The sequence below is a fragment of the Telopea speciosissima genome, chromosome 11, assembly GCF_018873765.1.
Source record: "Telopea speciosissima isolate NSW1024214 ecotype Mountain lineage chromosome 11, Tspe_v1, whole genome shotgun sequence".
NCBI classification, from domain to species: domain Eukaryota; kingdom Viridiplantae; phylum Streptophyta; class Magnoliopsida; order Proteales; family Proteaceae; genus Telopea; species Telopea speciosissima.
The window spans coordinates 46,709,777-46,731,844 of record NC_057926.1 but is presented as its reverse complement, the minus strand read 5'-3'; the positions used below and the strand labels follow the sequence as shown (position 1 = coordinate 46,731,844).

Below are 22,068 nucleotides of genomic sequence, written 5' to 3'. Positions count from 1 at the left end.
AATCCCAATCCCAAGCTAGAAACTAGAGACTGATTGTTTGAGTGTAAATAGGTATGATGCTTGCTCCAAGCAGTTCCAAACACTCTGAGATGTTCCAAACATTCAGGTCGAGTGTTCAACTTAATGAGCGCTACTAGTTTGCAAATTTTTTCAGAATTCTGAGTTCAGATAAAGTTGTGCAGCCACTCCTTGTACTACTAGGGAAACAGGGCTGTGACACCAGAAGTGATATATTAGCTAATCAAACTCAGGAACTCAGACCGGAATTTAAGAGAACAGATATCCAGGAACTTAAGTACCAAATTTGAAGCACTTTTGACCAGTTACTAGAAAGATATAGCAACTTGAAGCTAGCTGAAAATAGAAACTAGAAAAGTGCTGCTGCAGGCTAGTTCAAGTGAAGGAAACTGATCTGTGAACTTGAAGAAATAAAGTAGAAACCAGAAGGAGTAAAGGAGCAGGAAATCCACCTACAATACAACTGGAATCCCACCAGATAACCTCTTGAGAATCTCTCTCCAAAATAGTACTGCAAATCTCACAGCATCCAGGTTCCAGTCTGAAATTAGAATGCATATGTTTTAATATTCCCTTTGAACTGATCTTCTTTAAACTTTGAGAAGTTTCTTTCTGATAAGCTTTATATTTGGCATCTGTAATGATTTGATTTTGATATTTAGGCATCCTTGGGGCTCTTAATGTCTGCTATTAACATTTGTGCTTTTTGGAGATCATTACCAGTTACAATTTTCTTGTCTAGGTAAATGATGTATCTTCAGTTCTTAATGCTTGAATTTTCTCCACTTAATTGACTTATCTGTTGGGTTTCTGTTTTATTGTGTTATTCATAGGGCTCATGTGCTCGGGAAAGTGGGATGGGGATAAGCTTGTTTTGCTGACTCTGCAGTAGCACTTCCTCCGACAATTTCAGCATTTTGCCAAGTACCTCATATTTAAGTCAGTTCTCATACTTGAAAATTTCTTTATGTCTATAATAAAAACTGACAGGATGAAATTTATACATGAAGTAACGAGTGTTTGGAATGATCAAATGCCTTAATATATGGGAACAAAACAATTTACGCTGCAATTCCTCTGAAATAACAAATGCAAAAGAAATCCACCATGGCTAAGGAGCTGTACAGTTTGCGAAATTGCTTTATATTTCTGTTGTGCAAGTCTACACTAGATAGTCAGAGATAAATGACACATCAAAATTTGATCAAGTAAAACTGTTGGCACTGACCCAGTGTATTGTAGGGCCAAATTTCAGAATACTAAAGAGTATAGAATTTGATGTGTAGAATATTAGCATTTATTTCATAGGAAACTTATTTGTGAAGAATAAAGATATTGTTTGGTTATATTTTTATCGAAGACAAAAGTTAGTCCAACAGCTGTTGACTGTCGTACTGTTAGGTAATGGAAAAAAAAACCTTGAATCGGATATTTTCAGATGAATTTCTGTTTAATATTTCGAATTTGAATCAAATAATATATGGATATCCGATAAAGTAAATGAATTCGAAGTGCGTTTAGATATCCATCTGATATTTGAATCGAAATCGGATATTGGTTAGGATTGGATTCGAACGCGGATAGTGGCACATTTGGTCCGCATTCGACCAGTTTACATCTCTAAATAGGACTCACCATGCAGCCCTATTAGTGTGGCAGCTAAATTGGCTGGCAAAGTCTGTGAGTCTTCGACAGCCGCCCAACTTATTGAATGCTAATCTGTTTCCTACCCAGAAACAGAGATGTACCTTGCATTTGAAGTTAAGAGAAGAACTTAATAATATACTAGGGGATCCCAACATGCTAAGGTATATTTTTCCTCAAATTCGTCTGCATGTACATTGACAGAAGAAAAAAAGAAGAAACTCCCAATTAGTTTTTCTCCATCTTTGTTAGGTACTCTGAGACTTCAAATTGCAGTTGAAATTTAGAATGCCAGGTTGTTCCATTTTTTGGGTTTGGTGTGAGGTTTGCTTTCTTACTCATTGTTTTTTTAATAAATTTCCACCCCCCCCCCAAAGAAAAAAAATTAGTAATAAAATAAAATTTTGTGTGAATTATCTTTCTCACTGCTGAATCTGTTTGTTTAGTTCTTTCCCCATTCTCTTATGTGGGTATGTTATAAATTTTCAAATTGGTATGGTTGTGGATTAATTTGTTGTGGCTCTTTGTTTTTTCTCCCAATTATATTGCTGTTAATATTCTCTTGATATGTTGTATATAATTTTTTTCATTGAACATTAATTCTTTCTTATTGCCAGTTTTTTGTAGCTTGAACTGTTTACAGCCATCTTTAACCATGGCTTCATTTCAAGCTCTCCAACTGTATCCCTCCTCTACAACCATGCCCTCTTTCCGCATGCACCCAATATTCTCATTTTCATATTCACCACCCTCACATGTGTCCAGCAAGACCACAATCTCTTGTACCTCACAACATGTGGATGGAAGGGTCTCTGAGAGGGATGAAATCCGTCTTGGATTAGCAAGTAAAGGTCGCATGGCTCAAGACACCTTGGATCTTCTCAAGGTTTTTATTTTTATTTTTTTTTTTATAATAATTTTAGGAATTGTTTCTTTGACTTCACTCTATGATATTCTTCTGTTTTCTAATATTAGTGCTTCTTTCACTTTTGTGCTACTTCTTGAAAAGGATTGTCAACTCTCTGTCAGGCAGGTGAATCCCCGACAATATGTTGCGAATATTCCACAGGTGTGTATGTAGGCTGTTACTTTTATGGTCCTGGTTACAAGTGTAAAATCTTATTAATTCTTGTGTTTGCTCCATTGTTTAAGTGTTCTATTTGTAATGTATGCATTCAATAAAATTCTCTGTATACCTGTACTTCTGTGTGCGTGTATGTGTCTCTCTCCCTCTGTGTGTATGTGGAGTTGGTGGTTGAGTGCATGCATAACTGTCTGAGTATTGTTGCATCTTCAAGTTGCTTTGGCTCTAATAATCTGTATTGAATTAAAGTGTTGAACACTGCATTAGCTCTCACAATCTTCCATATATATGTAGTGGAAATCAACATGGGGCTTTTATTGGAATGGGACTTAAAAATTTGGGGTAAGGTTTTGGTGACATTGCAATGGATGTTTAAGTTAATCACAAGTAGGGACAAGGATAAGGTAGACTTTCTTTTCCATAGACGGACATTCTGGGTGTAGTAGCTTATGTTTCAGCATCTCGTCCTTTCTCTCTCTCTCTCTTTTTTTTGGGTCAGACAGGATAGTTTCTGAAGAGCATAGTTGGTAAGACGGTACCTAGGCTGTCTTGGCGTTGAAGCTCTGGCTGATGTAGGTGTACAGTTACCTTGTTGTCTTTACTTTTTTTTTTAGTGTTATTTAAAAGTAGTTCTGGTTCTAATTCATATATGTACAGTTATCATGCACTGAGAAGCATGGAATCATATCCGTGCATATTAGAAAGTTATTAAAAAAGAACAAGAAGAAAAAGGGAAAAAGGACAAGAGGCAAAGGTGAAGTCGAAGTGCCTTCTAGCATCTTTGAACACTTGAGTGTGAGGATGGTGGAAATCAGAAGGCGATTCCCAAGACGGCGGACGGTGGTGCCTTCTATTTTCTGTTTTCTGTTTTTTTCCCCCTTCTTCTCTGCATCTTTTTTCCCTTTACAATTGGGTCAGGAACCCACCATGGCTTGGCCACCACCATCGTCACATCTATTTCTGTTTTCTATTTTCTTTTTATTTTTTCTTCTTCTCTTCTGCTTCTTCCGCCTCTGCATCTTTTTCTTTTTTTTTCCCTAAAGTGGGTCAGGAGGCCCACCACAGCCACGGCCACCGTCACTACCATAAAAAAGAAGAAGAAGAGGAAGATGAAGGAGAGGGATGAGAGAGGGAGCAAATCTGTTTGACTTCCAGTGCCGCTGTCATAGCGTCGAAAGAGAACGCTACCTGGGCATGTGCGCTGTCCCTGTGCCCAGACACAGGGGCACGCGAAATGACCGCCGCACTCCCAGGATTTTCCACCTTTCCATGGGGGTGCAGTGGTCATTTCGTGAGCTCCTGTGTCTGGGCGCAGGAGCGGCGCACCGCATGTGCCCAGGTAGCATTCTTTCTCCATTTGCCAGCTGCTGAAATTCTTCTCTTCAATCCACTCTTCTCCAACTTGTTGAGAAAAAGGTTGGGCTATATTTATTTTGAATTTTTTACTTATTTATAAGGGAAAAGGCTGGGCATGCTGCCAGGGTGCTCAGCATGTGTCATCCTCTCTCCTCCCCCTTCAGAAAAGATTCCCTTGCCCCCCTGTGTCCAGCCCTATGATTGGTGCATGCCGTTAGCTTAACAAAATCTGGCGGCATACCCAACCCTCTCCCTATTTATAAATAGGCCCTCTTTTTATACCCTTATTTGCAACTGAATTAAACCATACTGTTTTACATTCCTTATGGTCCCATCTTCATATTTTCAAGTCAGGAAATTAAGTCTTTTTTATTATACATAAGTCCCTTACCCTTAATGCATGGTATTGTAGACATTGGCATTGTAGTCTTGCTATGAAAGGGCAGATTATAGTCATTGGAAAAGGTTAGCTGGATTCAGCTGATGTGTCATACCATCCTCAATGCATAGTATTTTGTATTCTATCAACCTTTACTGAGAGCAATTCCAAATTAGTGTTGCATGGGGACTTTAAACAAATCAACCAAGTGTTGACCTAGAACTCAAGTTTGAACATACTTTTCTGTTGAAAAGAAATGTATGAAGTGGTAAATGTTATTTGGTTTTTATAAGCATTCGTGCCTGCCATCTTTTATGCAATGAAATTGACATTAACAGTGTTATATTTCTAATTTATTCTTTTAATGCTTTGAATTTTGATGCAGCTTGCAAACTTAGAAGTCTGGTTTCAGCGGCCCAAGGATATTGTGCGCAAATTGCTGTCAGGAGATCTAGACCTTGGTATTGTGGGTTTAGATACTTTCTCTGAATATGGACAGGTATGGTATTAATTTATTTTATATAATATTGGTCTAACTTTGTACGGAAAAGAGAGATCCTTGCTTTCTTTCCTACTGATTTGGTGTTTTTTTTTCTTTGGTATAATGGGTACAACACTTATATATCATTTTAAATATATTTCTGAGATGTTACCATAGGATTTTTTGAGAAGCTCTTAGCATACTCGGGAAAGCTCAACTTAGTAGAAGGAATTTTTTTTTTTTTTGAATGATTGCATAGTTGAACCTTGCCAATTATAGTTTTAGGAGATAGAAACATGCTTTTGTAAGACACCTTCTGAACTTGAGTTAGTACGATGACAAATATTCCCAAACATGCACATATATTTTATAAATGATAAATAAGCATAGAAATGTACTCAACCATAAAAAAAAATTTATGGTCCGAGTATGTTTCTATTGAACCGCAGATGTTTCTAAAAAGAGTGCTACATGAATGACGCTGTTAAGTCAGAAAATTTGTTGAAGCTGCCAGGCTGGTTTTTTTTAGTAGAGAGAAATGTTAGGTAGTCAAGAAACAGCTTATAAGTTGGGCTTATGCAGAAGCAATGAAGATGTTGAGATAGATGAGTGGCACAACTTGGAAAAAGAAAATAATTGTGTTTCAGAAAATTTGAGAGAAAATGCTCATTTGCCTTCTATTGGTTTGTAAACTAAATCTGTATAGAATATTATTTTACTACTTAGGCTGATCACCAGGAACATACTTTATTAACAGGTTCTGTTTTTTATAAATTTTGCAGGGGAACGAGGATTTGATCATAGTTCATGATGCACTTGAGTTTGGGCATTGCTGTTTATCCCTTGCAGTGAGTAGTTAGCAGTTTTTTTTCCTTAAACAAAATGGGACACTGAATCTTAGCTATCACCATTCAGTTTCTACTACTAATAGTTTTGTCTTGTTATTTTTCAGATTCCAAAGTATGGAATTTTTGAGAATGTAAATTCATTGAGCGAGCTAGCACAAATGCCTCAATGGACTGATAAGAAGCCTTTGCGAGTTGTTACTGGATTTACTTATGTATGTTATATTGTTTATTCTATCATTATTTCACTAGTCTATTTGTATTACTTTTATTTTCAAGAATATGTTTCCATGCTAATTCCGGTCAGATGGTGCCCCGTGGACTGATTTTTTCCCCTTGCCCACACAGCTGGGTCCTAAATTCATGAAGGAGAAGGGATTGAAACACGTCAGTTTTTCAACTGCAGATGGAGCATTGGAGGCAGCTCCTGCGGTGAGAATATCTCTTGACCGTATACATTTATGTTTTATCCTGTGGTGTTCTTGATTATTATGCTATCTTTATTTAATTTTCCATATTTAGTCTAGGTGCCATGTAGAGTCTGCAATCAAGAGTTAATCTATTCCTTTCATTAAAAAAAAAATTGCAGTGTTTTGTCTTTGTATTCCTAGTTAATTCAGTTAAAATTCTTTTTTTGGTTCGCTCAGATTTCCATATTGCTTTGATGTGCAATGCTATATATTCACCTTAAAATCCATTGCTTTCTTTGAAATTCATAATAACACTTGTGTCTGCCTTGGAAGGCTCTTTCATGGTAAACTTTCTTTTAAATGATTCTTATCAATGAGTTTCTGTCTTTCATTTAATAGTTTTGAGGAATTACTTAAATACTTTCGGTTTTGTAGATTTTCCTTCTCTCGGGACTGATAAGATTTTTAGAGGGGTGTGAAGGGAAACATAGTGCTGCATTTAAGTCCTCATACATGAACAATTCCCAAGTATTCCAACTCCCCTCCCCCTGCCAGAAGCTGGCCTAGAGATCTAGAGAGAGAGAGAGAGAGAGAGAGAGAGAGAGAGAGGATGTGCTGAACCTCGATAGATTCCATCTAATCTATCGTGGTATCCTGTTGCCTTTATAACATAATCAATTAGCCTCTTAGTTGAATTCCTACTAAGAGTCAATTTCTAATTCCAAAAGGAATTAAACTAACAATTGGGACACTCCTCCTATAATGACTAATTACAAAGAACTAAAGATACTGCAGGATACCTGTACATATCTTAGCATTTATAATGTACAAGTTTATGTGTTATCTTTGAGCTGTTTGAGTGTTCTTAACCCAATCCAATGACTTTATATGCGATCACTTTATACTGATACAATCAAAGCATGATTTTTTGTTCATTTCTGATGCTTTTGGTCCTAGATGGGGACAGCAGATGCTATTTTGGATCTTGTGAGTACTGGGACAACACTGCGGGAGAATAATCTAAAAGAAATTGAAGGTGGAGTTGTTTTAGAAAGCCAGGTAAATTCTCTTAGTCCATGCACTCGTATAGTGGTAAGTTTGCTATATACTAAAGAGTCCCAAGATAGACGAAGGAGCTGATCTTGGATTTTGTACATTTACCATATTCAGTGTTGGTCCCAAAAATTGTAGTAAAATTTTCCTCACTACTTGAATATATGTGGATGTTCTCCAGGCTGTTCTTGTGGCAAGCAAGAAATCTCTGATCCAGCGCAAAGGTGTTCTGGAGATTACACATGAGATTCTTGAAAGACTGGAGGCTCATTTGAGAGCAGCTGGTCAGTTCATGGTGGGCATCTTTTGTTACTCAAAACAACTTCTTTTTCTCCCCTTGTAATTCTGTTTGGCTAATGCTTTTAATGGCAGGTGGTTGCAAACATGAGGGGGAGTAGTAAAGAGGAAGTGGCTAAGCGAATTTTGAGTCAGACATTATTAACTGGGTTGCAGGTGAGGTTTCAAAATGGAAGGTACTGTCTTCCACATGCCCACAATTTTTGGACAAATTTTGTGTGTCCTACTTGAGGGCATCATGAGGTATTGAAGAGACATGTGATTTCAAAATTCAACTCTGTTGAGAACTTGAAAATATATATAAATGGTTGTGAGGAGAGTCTTTTTTGTTTCCACTGTTCCTTCTGTTGATTTAATGATTATATATGCAGGGACCTACTGTAAGTCCAGTATTCTGTAAACGTGATGGGATGGTTGTGGCAGACTACTATGCAATTGTCATATGTGTACCAAAGAAGGAACTCTACAAATCCATTCAGCAGCTGAGAGCAGTAAGAGAAACTTCGTTGTTTGCTTTTGATATCTCTAGTTACTATTTCTGTAGTAGTTTGTCAACCTGGATCACTAAACCACGGGAAAACTGTGATATCCTTGTGGTTTTTGTCATATACTAGTCTTGATTTATTCATTTCAGAGCCCATAGTTAAGCTTTCCCAAACTAGTCTCCCTTTGAAAGAATTTGTCTGTCTTTTTGAATCAGTTGCTTTCCATGTCTTCTCATTTATGCAGATTGGAGGCAGTGGAGTTTTAATATCTCCAGTGACTTATATTTTTGATGAAGAACCTCCCAGGTGGCGTACACTTCTTACAAAGCTTGGGCTTTGAGACCTTCTGGGAGATGTCTGAGTGGGACAGAGACAAAATTTTGTTGCAGTTTTAGTGCTGAGAAGTATTTCTAAGTGAACGGCTCAAAAGAATGACAGACTCCTTTAGGCTGGAGAACATTCTATTAATCTCATTTATTCAGAGACAGCAAGTATTGATAGCAATGAATTTTCAGCTTTCTTGCCATCATATTCTGAATCTTTCTTTAATTTTTTTGGGACGAGGGGTGTTGCAGTATCAATATTCATTTCCGAAGAAGCCATGTCTCACTTGTATTTTACTTGCAGGTCCTTCATTATTGAACTTTAGTCTATTTAAATAACCCTCATTGGGCATTGCGTACTGCTTTGTTTGGAACCAGGGTTTAGTTTGGAATATGATAAGTTCACCAAAGTGATGAAACTTATCATGTAATTTTTAAGCATATATGGACTCCAGGCCTAACTGAAGTTCTCTAAGCTCCTCTTTTCCATCTCTTTGAATCTTTCATAAATGATAACTCCATTAATAACAGTGAAAAAACACAATCCTTGCTGCTGTTTCCATTACTTGTAATTCCTTCGGCTAGCTCATAATCAATGTTAGTTTATGCTTTCATCTCCCAACCCCTTAGCTGTATGTTTTGTCTGAATTCTAACCATTGGGTTGTTGACTTGCATATTCTTCTTGATCATGCTGAACTGGTTGCTGTCACAAAACCTTATTTATCCATTGAAGGTTATCTAAGCCTATCTTCTCAGGATCATGATGTATTAGTTTGCAATGGCAGCTTTGATCCTTCTGCTGGGGAAGCTGGGTGGCATCTATTATATATATTTTAACCACCATTTTGTTCCTGAATATCTGGATTTTGGTGTTTCAAGATGCATTCAAGAAACGCAAGGGGATTCCAACAGGGATTGTAAGGGGCATTGGAGTGTGTTTGGGTTCATCTGTTTGTAACCTGCTATTTGTGACCTTATTTCAGTTGCCCTTTAGCATAACTTGTATTTATTTAGATAAGAGGACGAAATAGTAAATTTACATTAATGTACTCTAGGTTCTACCTCTGCTGCCAGCCCAGCCTATCCATTCCCTCCCTATCCCAGCCAGCGAACTAGCCATTATCCACCCCTTAGCTAACTTGAACTACTAACCTCTCTAGTCTTTACCTCCCAAAGTCGAACGTGGCCAGAACTTCTCTGTGTTGTTGGTACTCGTCGGTTGGCACTTGGGCCAGTGGTCTGGTGGATGAAACAATGCAGCTATTCCCATTCCCGGCAGCGACTGGGACATCCACCCTCTCTGTGCTCCATTTCTCCCATCCCTCTTTTAGTTCGCTACAAATTGAGCCACTAGCTTCAATAGATTCCTACTCTGAATTGAGCGAAACAGAGGAATGACATTTTCTGGCAAGAAGAAGTTGTTCGTGATCTGACTAGTTGATGCCGATGGGAGCAACCAGCTAGGGAAGTACAAAACCTGCAATAGATAGATTGTTTGTTCAAGGAAATGTAAGCAATTCCAACTGGAAACATTGATTAGGTGAAGTGAACGAAAAATTACCTGAGACGAGAGCAAACAGAGAAGAGCAGAGAATAGAGATTCAACAGATTCCAAAACTTGGACAATAACATGAAGCAAACTAACCTCAAAAGTTCATCAAAATTTGGTATCACATGTCCAGAAAACTACATTATTGTGGTCACTTAAAATAGACAGAAATTTATTATTTTGATCTTTCACTAGAAGCCCAGCCGACAATGTTTAGAAAGGCACTGGTCTTAAAAAAGAGATTCTCAATTTTCATTTTAATGCTATACAAGTCTATTGGAGGTTTTAGTTATTTCCATCCTAATTCTTTGTTATGAACTGCTCTAATTGCTGAACCAGCTAGAATGCTTGGACAATAGGTGAGGTTAGAGAGAAAATTAGATATAAATCTGTTCATTCAAGTAAGAACCTCCTGCCTTTGAGGTCTGACATGTTTCAAACTTGGATGCTTTTTGAATGTGCCCAAGTTTTCTCCGACTCATCCCCCCTTAGGGAGAGGGGGAGGATCTTCAGGACTTGGTCTTAAAAACCCCCAGCCCTCAAGTTGGAAACTTTGACTTGATGGAATTTAGCTTTGCCGTGCCGGATCAATTAGGAAGCTTAACACTTGAACTGCAAATCCTCAGTAGAAACACACTTGATGAGTTTGGTAGTGAGACCCTTGCAAAACTTACTTGGTCTCGTGATTTGACTCTGATACTAAATGTTAGGTATTTGACTAATATGTTAAAAGCTCCAAAGGGAATGAAATCGTTACCAAACAAAAGAAAATGGGATGAAACCGATTCCACGCTGGTCCAATCTAACGGGCATACACTAGATGGTACCCCATTGGGCATATAATAGATGCTTCGTTGAACAGTGAATACCAGGGTTGGGCTGGGTGGCAACGGTTGGATTAAGCCGGGTGGAATCAGACGGAGCATATTGTCCCTTCAAATCCAATTTGAAGGCTCTTGTCACCCTACAAATGGAAAGGTGGGGAAGGAAACCGAATCCACCTTTTCTTCTCTGCTACCTTCTTTGGCGGGAAAGAATAGCCACTTTTCACTGGCTTTCTGATTTCTGAGTTCAAAGTCTACCAGTCTTGCCTTCGAATTCGTTATATTTTCTCGGACTGTTTGAATCTGTTCAATTGGAACTGGAAAATAAACCCCAATTTCGGATTATGCGACCTGAAAACCGATAAATTTCAGAGTTCTAGGACGTAAATTAATGGAGGATCGTCTACCCAATAGGCTTCCTGTGAAAGCCCATCAATCCAATTGGAAGGAAAAGGTAATCATCCTCTCCTTACATCTCTTGCTTGCTTCATTTTCTTTCACTCGTATCTTTGGCTTTGTGACAATCCTGAATTTGATAATATTTTTTTTCCTACTTCAATTGGGCTCCCTCCCACTCCTCTGTTATTTCACTTCAATTTCGTTTACTCCTTTCTACAAATATTGTTGGATTCCAAGTCATCCTAGTTAACTCCACTTTTTGATTGAGACACTTTTCAGAATTCTTGTTTTTGGCATTAGTGGAGGTTTTAGATTCTGCTTTTGGATTGCGTTTGATGAATATTCTTTTGTTGGTTGCAGCTGCGGGAGAATTGTTTCAGAAGGATAAAGGAGGACCGCACCCGCTTGCTTTGGAAAATGAGATTACCCGTGGAATCATCTGTGAATAAAAAGGTTTTATTATTGACATTTTTCCCTTTTTCGTTACCAACCTAGAAGTTGGACAAATGCTTAGTCCAGCTTGTTTTCTGAAGCAAATTTTAGTTTTTCAGTTTATGGCAGGTAGTGGGACTTTCAGATTCTCTGTTATTTTGTATATGCTTTCTAACTAACTCTACTGCTATTCTTAGATGAATGGTCCTTTTAGGATTCTGGGAACAGAAATTTGTTTTTTTAGGTCTTGTGTTCTCTATTCTCATCATCTGCATTGTTTTTCTGCATATACTCTTATTATCTATTACTCCTGTTGTTTCTCTTTTGCTGTTAGCCATTTCTCCAACTTTGATATCACTCATCTTGGTCCTTCATTATGTGTTCTCCCCGTGTAGGGTTCTTTTTGTAGTCATTTTTCTTCGTCACATCCTGTAATTTACTTATATCGTTATTTGGTTGTAGGAAATTATAGAATCTGCTTTCAGAGACATTGTTTCCGAGGAACTGAGAAAAATAAAAGACCCATCTTTGGATGGTGACATTGAAATCTCAACTTGTGCTATTGCGGACAATGATACTCTGTGGGAATATGATGGTGTTTACAGTTCTTCTCAGTCAAATGAAGGTGAATGTGAAAAGATAATGTTAGAACTGCAAAGTATATTTTATGAAAATCTGAGGGAGGAACCGACTAGTAGAGGTAAATGTTATGGCTTTTTTAATTTAGCTTCTGAGCATAAGGTTTCTTCTTTCTGTTTTGCCAACCCCATTTAGCTGGGAGAGGGCATAGTTTAGTTTAGATGAGTTCTGTGGTTGCTTTACTACAAGAATATGTCCAATTAGGTCATCACATTATGGGAGGACCATTCTACATGTTATGGATTATGATACCTTCAACTCAACGCAATTAAGCCTTACTGAGACTAATTACTAATTAGTATCAACTACTGAATTCTTTCTCACCATTCAATTCTATTTAGAGTCATTGAAGCTGTTAACTCATAAGGCTTCGTATAATTTTAATTTTAACAACTTCAACCCATTTCATCTTTAGACTTCTCCTAATCTTTTTACCACCTTCAATTTGCACAATATGAGTCCAAAGCAGTGCAATCATTGATTTACTGATCCTTGTACAGAGATCCAAGCCATCTCAACCGACCTCTTGTCACCAATTGGTGCAATTTCTTAGTACCCTAGAGTGTCTTGATATCTAATTTTATTCTTCCTACTCTTGCCACTCATACACCTCAACAATCATCATCTCCAAAACCCTCATTTTATGTACTTGTTTCTTTGTTGCAATATGGTACATAAAAGGGCATACCCAGTGCACGAGGCTCACATCACTGCGGGGTCTGGGGAGGGTCATAATGTACACAGCCTTACCCCTGCTTCGCGGAGAGGCTGTTTCCCGACTTGAACCCACAACCACTAGGTCGCATTGGAGTAACCTTACTGTTGCAATATGGTACTTATACCTAAAAATTAATTCATTGGAATCATTATATTTTTTAGTCTAACTAGGAGAAAAATGGTTTCTTAGATTCGTTGTTGTTTACATATTTTCAGAAAATTTCACCTTGTTTCCTACCAAATGTTATTTTCTAGTTTCCTACAAAACGTTATGTTCATTAGTCCTTTCCTGCATGTCAGCTTGACCTCTTTACTTTTTAGTTCTTCATATGTTGATAATCTACTTATTGTTAGTGTTCATTCTCACCTCCTCCCACACCCCCTCTCCCCCACCCCCCCCAAAAAAAAAAAAAAAAAAAAAAAAAAAAGAGAGATAAAAGAAAAAGTTCTTATCATGGAATTTTTTGGGCTTAACTAGTACCATGATTCTGACACAGGAGCAATACCTAAGGGTTTTCTTTGCTCCTTAGTTATATGAAATTTCTAATGTTCCGTTTAAACTTGTTGGAAGCTTTGATGTAAATTAGTTTCAGTAATGCAACATAACTTGCCTTATTGTTAAATTTGATGATATATCTTTGCCAAAATATACATGTTTGCTACTCTCTCCTCTTGAGTTTAAGTGATTGAAGTAGCTTTCTGCAGAGCTGGAAGAATATGATGGAACTTGGGAAGACAAAGAAGCTGACTACTTAGCTCATGCAGTATTGGAGCATATGCAGCTGAGTGATGGTCAGGTATGCACACACAATTAAGTTATTATATGTCTACAGATGCAATATATTTGTTCTTGCTCATTGTGTTCTGCAGATTGGTTTAGATTTCTAATATATTATAAGTCCTGAAGGCTTGAGTTTTGCACCAGTTCTTTTTTATTTATTTATTATTATTATATTTTGGGGAGGGGTGGGAAGATAGATAAGAGAAACTTTGTATTGCTATAAAGACAAGGCCTATACAAAAAAGGGGGAAAAGTCATGCACAAGCAATAAGAAGCTTTACAAACATTTATTAGTATTACCTTTTAGTCTGTTATTTTCAAATGAATAATGTACCTCAATACTGACTACTGAAGGATAAATTCCACATACACAGCCTGCAACCATTGCATTGCAGCACAGAAAATAGATGAAAAGAGAGATGATCGGTTGTGGCCTCACAAGGGAATAAAAGACAAAAATCAATAGGATTTTCTGGGAAGAAAAATCAGAAAAGAATGGTGGTCTGCCCTAGATCATTGCTCTAATACCATGAAACACTGAAATAGTGCAGAATCGATTGGAGACGAAGAGATGAGAGAAAGATGGAAGAGAAAAATAAAATCTAATAGGACAGGGATCCGTTACACAACCTTTATTTATTAATAATTTATTAATGCAGTACATCAGCACACATGATAAGGTGTATCAGTGCCTGTAAACACATTCTTTTAGAGATGAGGTTCCATAAAATGTTCAACCTTCCCCTCCCTGAAGTAGAATGGACCACTCAAACCAGCAAGCACCTGGCCCCAATTGGATCAGGTTCATGGGTCTATCTAACCAGACAACTTTGGCTGAGTTCTACAAGTCGTGGAAGCTTAATAGCACAATTAATTTTCTTTCTTTTCTTTCCTAGTTCTAATAGGAATAGTCTAATTAAGTAGTTGTAATAGCTAATAACTGTGTTCCTAGTCCTAATAGGAGTTTGATTTCAACTTACATAGTTTTAGTAGGAGTTTATTTTCAGTTTATAAATACATTATAAGGCTGATCTGCCATTTTTGCCATGGTTGGTCGAGTAAAATAATCCAACAATATGATGGGAAAACTATGCTCAAAGGATGGCAATTATAACGAGTGACCAAATTATCACCACAAAATTTTTTTCTCAGGGGGGGGGGGGGGACTACAGAAAATAAACTGGAAGTCGTTTTCCAAAGCAGGGGTAAGGCTGTGTACATTTGCCCCCCTCCCATACCCTGCAGTAATGGGAGCCTCATGCACTGGGACACTCTCTCTTTTATTTCAGTATAATAAATATATATATTTTTTCTGTTTTTCTCATCCCTATACAAATTTCTTTTTCTTGTTAAGACAATTCTTGCAAAACAATCGGTTGAAATAACCAGAGCCTAAGGATTGGTAAAAAAAATTGTTTCGTTACTCGGGGTATATAGAGTCAGTGATGTTAATAGTACAATTAATTTTCTTTCTTTTCTGTTTATCTGTTAATGTTAATTTCACTTATTGCCTTTAATTTGGAGTGGAAAATTAAGGTCGGAAAATAGCTTTTCATCCCCTCCACCCAATTAAGCATCCCAGGCCTCTGTCTTCCAGTTACAATATTTACATTTATTGTTTTCCTCTTTGTTTTTTGGTAATTTTATTGTTTTCCTTTTTGAAAAATGAGTGATAATCTGATGTGGTAGGCAAGCCAGGAGATTTGGTGTCCCGTCTGTAAACAGGGAAAGTTGCAAGAGAATCGTCATTCTATATACTGTACCCTTTGTGAGCTTCAACTCAATATAGGCAATGAGGTGATACTATCTGTACTCATTGTTTGATATCCCCTCCTACAGTTCTTTCCGTTTCAAAATGATTAATGTGGCCATGTGAGCCAGTTGTTATCTAATTATCTGCCTTCTGATCATGAATCAAAACTGTGGTTATTCATTTATGTGACTTGTATTACTAAAATCAAGCACCTTGTCTCTTTTTTTTTCTTTCTTTTCTCCATTTTGAAGATTAATCTAGAAGCTTAAGAGAAGAAAAAATTAACAGTTTCAATGATGTGATTTGAACTGCTATATATATATATATATATATATATATATATATATTTTGATAACTCATATTCATTTCTTGTCAGGTTAATTTGGATATTTTGCGAGACCGTCTAGCAGAGGCCCACACAGAACATCTTGATAGGGGATGCAAATTGACTCCCAAGTTCCGCATAGAGACTAGATTTGATATAACTGCATTGTACATGCATTGTGAGGCGTGCAAGACATTCGAGATTATTTTGTAGATTCATCCTCGTGTATATAGTTGACACATCCATGTAGACTAGTGAAACATTCCGTTGCAACTTTTTTCTAATTTTCTTTTTCCTAACAGCTCTTTTCAATCCTTCCACCCATACACCAGTTTTTGCTTGAAACCCATAGCAGCAAGATTACTGTTTTCCAAGCTTTCTTTTATGTGACAGCTCTTTTCCATTCTTTCAGGCATTCCAGATTTTGTTTGAAAATATATGGCTTACCTCCCATGGCAATCTTGATTATTGATCATGTAGAAGTCAACCAACCTAAACCACAAAAAAGTAAAGGGGAAGGTCCACTGTTAGGCCACTTGTGCAGGTCTGGTGAGAGTCAGTGTTGATACCCTTGTCTGGAGGTCCTACTAGGGATGGAAACTGTGAGGTGGGAAGGCCTACCACAGTTTGGTTTTGACCATCAAAATGTTGACTTATTGCTAAGCCAAACCCTGAAAAGAACCTACAGGTTTGGTTGCACCAAGTCAGGTCAAGGATTGCGACCCTTAACCTTTGGGTATACAGACATTTTCAAGATTAAAACCGAGTTAGACCCACTTAATTCCTTAAATTCCTTGTATCTCTATTATATTAGTGTATCATCTTAGTTTTGAAGTCAACCCTCTTACTGCATTACTATAAGAAAGTCAGTGTTTTGTGTTTTTGATAGAAGTAGCCATCAAAGGTCAAATTTTATTGTTCAAAGGAAGCAGTAAAGACTACAAAGATTAGGATCTCAATTACAGTGGAAATACGTTATGTAATAGATTGAACCCATGAACCCCCCAGTCCTGTGATATTGAGTGTTAAGAAAACAACGTCCACAATGGTGATTTACAAAAGAAAACGAGAAAAGCACACAACACACAACATCAAAGATTTATGTGGTTCACCCCCAAGATGAGAAGCTACGTTAACAGCTAAACAATAGAACAGATTTCATTATCTTTTGGAAATGTTCCAAACCCTTCGTTTTTTTTACAGTCTTCCTAGAGATAAGAACATTATATAGAGAAGCTCTAATCCGAGAAAGTACAGAAATGCCCCCAGATCCAAAAATGCCAAACTAGACAGAGTCAGATCAAAACATAACATATATCTCAAAATATACTGTTTCAAAGATCTCGACGAGCCCAACACAACTCATGCCTTTGACAATGATGTATGCCATTTTTCAGCAATTCGAGGTTGTTTCGAGGCTGAAATGACCCTCCAAAGATCTCAACTGCACTTTCTGGACCAAAATCAAACTTCACCAATAACATTGAGGACATGACTGCAAATCAAGCCAAACGATGAGTTACAAAATTTGAGTTTCTAAAGATATAAGTGACCTCGAAGTTACTGAATGCAACAACCAAACCTCCAAGATTTTGTTTGTCCTCCATGGTTAGGACCTGTTGTATTTAAATCAAGATATCGGGAATGTTTCCTTTTTGGCCTATATAAATATGGATTGGTCGTATCGAGCCAAATCTGATGGTTTTGTACTTGAACTTCAATAAATAAATAAAAAAAATTCATTTCTGAATAATTTTACCCAATAAGAACCGTTCCACTGATACCAGATTAGGCAGGTATTGATATCGGGATACTCATACGCCTGATCCGATACCGATAATTAGAACCATGGTTAGGACCTCCACTAAGTGAACTCAAAAAATTGTTATATTAGGTTATCATGTACACCTTCACAAATGCATTGCATTTAGCCCTCTTCTATTAAAGAAAGATGAGTTTAAAAAAAATTTGTTGTCTTTTTTCTATAAAAGGGAGCCAGTCTCTTGGTCAGTCCGACCATAGGATGTTAGGTGGTCAAACCTGATATTTGTCATGTGGCAAATCATTTAGGCCTAAATTTTATCCACAACGAAGCCTTAATGTATCTTGATTATTTATCAAATTTGAATAAAATCAGCCATGAGTATTATATATCTTTAGCAGACCCCCATTTGGTTGAGATAAGGGTAAGTTGTTGTTGTCGTATGAGTATTATACATCTTTGAAAATTCATTAAATTTTGAAAAAAAAAATAAACGACTGAAAATACCAGGGAAAGATGTCAATATATAAAACATAAATAATTTGTGTTGGGTAAATTGTACACAAGAAAATGTTCCCTTTTTTAAAATTTAAGAGACTAACAAGTTGAACCACATAATTTACATTATTCATATTTTGTTACATGCATCCATCACAAGTTGTGAGAAGGATTTTGAGTGAATAATTAATAACTCCATTCTTCCTCCTGTTTCATTTCTTCTCTATTTCATTCTTCTAGCCTTACAAAATCTCCCAATCTCATAAAATGTTCCTAAGGCTCCATTTGTTTCTAATAAAAATCATATAAAATAAAATCTTTTACTTTAAAGATTTTTTTCTTATAAAAGGAACCTAGAAGTTAAAACCCATGAAGACCCCCAACAATCCAACTAACCCAGACATAGGGGTGGCAAAATGATCACATCCCCCCTATGTTGGATGTCTGGTGTGCTCTCCCATTGATCCTTGTGTTGGTGTAGGAGCCACACAACCAAGTAGCATTCTCTCCCAAATCCAAATATTTCTCAATAACGATGTTCCTCCATTCCTCTCGCTCTCTCCTTCCGGGTCTTGGGGTTGGAAATCAATTTTTTAAGCTAAAGAAGATCTTATCTTAAAAAGCCTAGTTATGAGGGTTGGGCATGGAAGATCTATTAACCCATGAACAGATCCCTGGATTCTAGCCTTTCCAGTGGTTTTGACTCCTTTCCCCTCCTTTTGGAAGCCCCCCCATACTATGACTGAACCCATTGATCAGGAATCCAAGACTTGGATTGCTCCCTTGGTCCAATATTGGTGGTGAGAAGACTTGGATCTCTGTTTGGCAGCATGGGTCCTGCACAAGTGCATGGGCCAATCATAAACAGGGGCAAGATTTTTCACATTCAGGAGCCACGCTGCCAGGTAAAATATTTTCCCTATATCCTCAGAAAATGACACAGAGTGAGAGAGCTCTAAACTTTGAAGTCCAACCCTCAACCTACACGCGGTAGGTTCACGCTAAGCTACAATCAAGGAAGAATTAAAAAACAAATAAGAAATTGGTGGCAAATCCTTAAATATGCAAAATTCCAAAAATATAAGTAGAAATGCTCACCCACCAATAATTAAACTAACAAACCGACCAAAACAAACAATCACACCTCTATCATGAGAACACGTGGCATATCATCACCCATAGATAATCTGTCAAATTACAAAAATACCCTACTCCAATGTCTATTCTATTTTAGACCCCACCGTCCTTCGTGGGTCTCATGACAGCCTCATCAACGGCATAACGACCCTTTGACATCTTCAATACCCTTTCATGAACACTTTAACAATCTTGGCCGGCAGTAAAATTATTTTATGATTTTAGGTGTGAATACAGAATCCAGAATCCAGAATCCAGAAACCCCCCTCCCCTCCCTTCTCTGGATCTTTCCATTGAAGAAATGCTTAAGAAACGGAGGAAACAAATGAGTAGCTAAGAACTTCTGTTCTCCATTAACAAAGAGGAAGAGTAAGACAAGGTTCCCCTGCAGAGATGAGATTGTGGGAAAGGGCTTCTGCGATCTTGAAAGACAATAACAGTATTTGTCTTGCAAAGCTATCAAGAAGAACCTCTTTTCGAAACCCAGATCTTGAATCGGCTCTTATCAAAGCCACCAGCCATGATGAATTATCTGTCGATTATAAGAATACACAGAGAGTCTTTGCTTGGGTACGTACCTCTTCCTCTTTCATCAAACCCTTTATCTGGGCTCTTACGAAACGAATGGAGAAGACTCGAAGCTGGATTGTTGTGATCAAGGGTTTAATGCTCTTACATGGAATCTTTTGCTGTAATGTTCCAGCTCTTAGAAGGATTGGTCGATTACCATTTGATCTTTCTAATTTTACAGATGGTCATTCAAAATCTGCGCAATCTTGGGGGTTTAATGCTTTTGTTCGTGCTTATTTTGCTTATCTTGATAAGAGATCTTTCTTCTTAAGCTGTGATGCACCTCTTGATGATCTAAAAGATGAGAAAGATGTAGATGTGTCTATGGTGAAAGTGCTTGTTGAATTGCAAAGATTGCAGACATTGCTGGATATGCTTATCCAGATTAAGCCTCGTGCAGCTGGGATGAATGTTTGTCTCATTCTTGAAGCTATGGATTGCATTGTTATTGAGATCTTCGATATTTATAGCAGAACGTGTCGTGGTATCGCTGGAGTTCTTCTAGGAATTTTTAATGCTGGTAAGGTAGAGGCTTCTATGGCTCTTCGTGTTCTGCAGAAGGCGGCATCACAAGGAGAAGAACTCTCTTTGTATTTTGAGTTCTGTAAAGATTTTGGGGTTCTTAATGCATCTGAATTCCCCAGAGTTGAGCAGATCCCAGAAGAAGATATTCGAGTTCTCGAGCAAATGATAAATGGAAAAGTTTCAGAGAAGAAGATCAATGAAAGCTACAATGGCGATGAGAAAGCTATCGTACCGGTAGATAATCCATCCGCTGAAAAACAGGAGGATCTAGATAATACGTCGAAGACCATAGTAACCCAGAATTGGGTTGTCTTTGATGATGAATTCAAGGCCAAAGAAGGTGCAGATGAATTCTCATTTTTTGGGGTAGATGGAGTTCGAAAGACAACAAATTATATAGATCCTTTTGCAGCTTCTTTAAATTGTCCTCCTCTTTTGAGTGGTAATAACAGTGGTTCTACCATTGTATCATCAAATGGTTTCCTGGAGTTGGAGCATTACTTCAACCCAATTCCAGCAGCTGCTTCAACTGTTGGAAACCAGAGTAACTGGATTGTCCCTCTTTGAGGAGAAACAGAGTTCTTTTTTTTTCCTCATTTTGTTTCTTGTGGGATTTAATGTACTTTTATACAACAAAAGGTGAAAACTTGAGTTATAATTTGTAATTGATAGGTTATGTTGAATAGTAAGTTTTAATGCATCTCTTATAATTCACAAACAGTTGGATGGTTTCCTTTCTAGTCCTACAATATATAACTTGCTTTGCTTACCGGATTGGTGTTTCAATTTCAACTTCTTATTGAACCTTCTAGTTATGTTGGTTACCATCTTTAGACCCAAATGACCTCCATGTTCTTCTTCCAGTCTTCTCATGCACATTGTAGATCAAATGCTTTCTGTTTTCTGCTTTCTGGACCTACAGACATTAGCAATGAAGAGAATATATCCTCTCTAGCATGGCTTGTTCAAAAGCAAGGATTAAGACAGGGTCACACTTGAAAGGATCCGCATTCGTCGATCTAAAAACCCTTTACTCCATTCCATTTGCCCCTTGATATGGAATTTGCAGGTATCAAGGTAAGTGAACCTCCTTGCCCATGATACATACTCCATGGTATTCTCTTCATCTGTTGACTTTGGCAGATGATTGGAATTCATGCTAAAAGTTTGAGTTTCATTTTGGCAATGCTGAACAATTGAGTTTAACCTATTGGAAGCCTAAAGGAACCTTGTTTTCAATGGAGTCAAGTATTCTCCCATTCAAATCATTACTGGTGTCCAGAAATGGATGAATGATCTCAATGTCATCCACCTATAATAACCACCAAATAAACTTGGTCTTTGAATATTTCCAAGACCCAAGAGATACACCCACCTGGAAAATAGCTATGAATAATAGGGGATTTTATAAATGATTTTGTATGATCAGCAACAGAGGCAGAAACAGAGGGATCATGGACAGAATTGAAGAGAGCTTCCAGTTTGACTACAAGAAACTATTAGCCACAATGGATTGCAAACAATTGGACTGGACTAAAAAAGCAAAGGACTTCTCAGGTTGTCAAGAAACCTATTTGGACTTTGTTTGGTATTGCCATAGGCCTGCAATTTTTTTTATGTTGGAGGAAATAGAAAGAATCCTCCAAGATCAGTATAACGGAGAATAGGATCAATAACTGTTCACCTTTATGTATAATGTCTTAAATCATAGAGGAGTTAGAAGAAATGTGTGGCATGTTGTGAAGATTAACAATCAATAAAATTATTCTATCGTTGCTTGA

General features: G+C 37.4%; 2 protein-coding genes across 2 annotated transcripts; both read left to right on the top strand.

Annotated features, from left to right (window-relative positions):
• Window positions 1–2,295: 2,295 nt before the first annotated feature.
• Window positions 2,296–8,503, top strand: LOC122645977 (ATP phosphoribosyltransferase 2, chloroplastic-like). Its single transcript, XM_043839419.1, has 11 exons — window positions 2,296–2,548; window positions 2,672–2,731; window positions 4,867–4,980; window positions 5,745–5,810; window positions 5,915–6,022; window positions 6,156–6,239; window positions 7,175–7,276; window positions 7,452–7,565; window positions 7,643–7,723; window positions 7,939–8,058; window positions 8,297–8,503. Exons 1-11 carry the CDS (start codon window positions 2,318–2,320, stop codon window positions 8,390–8,392), a joined length of 1,176 nt encoding a protein of 391 aa, XP_043695354.1. The 5' UTR covers window positions 2,296–2,317; the 3' UTR covers window positions 8,393–8,503.
• Window positions 8,504–19,553: 11,050 nt separating this feature from the next.
• LOC122645976 (putative clathrin assembly protein At1g25240) lies at window positions 19,554–20,970 on the top strand. The gene has a single exon (XM_043839418.1). It carries the CDS (start codon window positions 19,586–19,588, stop codon window positions 20,852–20,854), a length of 1,269 nt encoding a protein of 422 aa, XP_043695353.1. The 5' UTR covers window positions 19,554–19,585; the 3' UTR covers window positions 20,855–20,970.
• The last annotated feature ends 1,098 nt before the right edge of the window (window positions 20,971–22,068 follow it).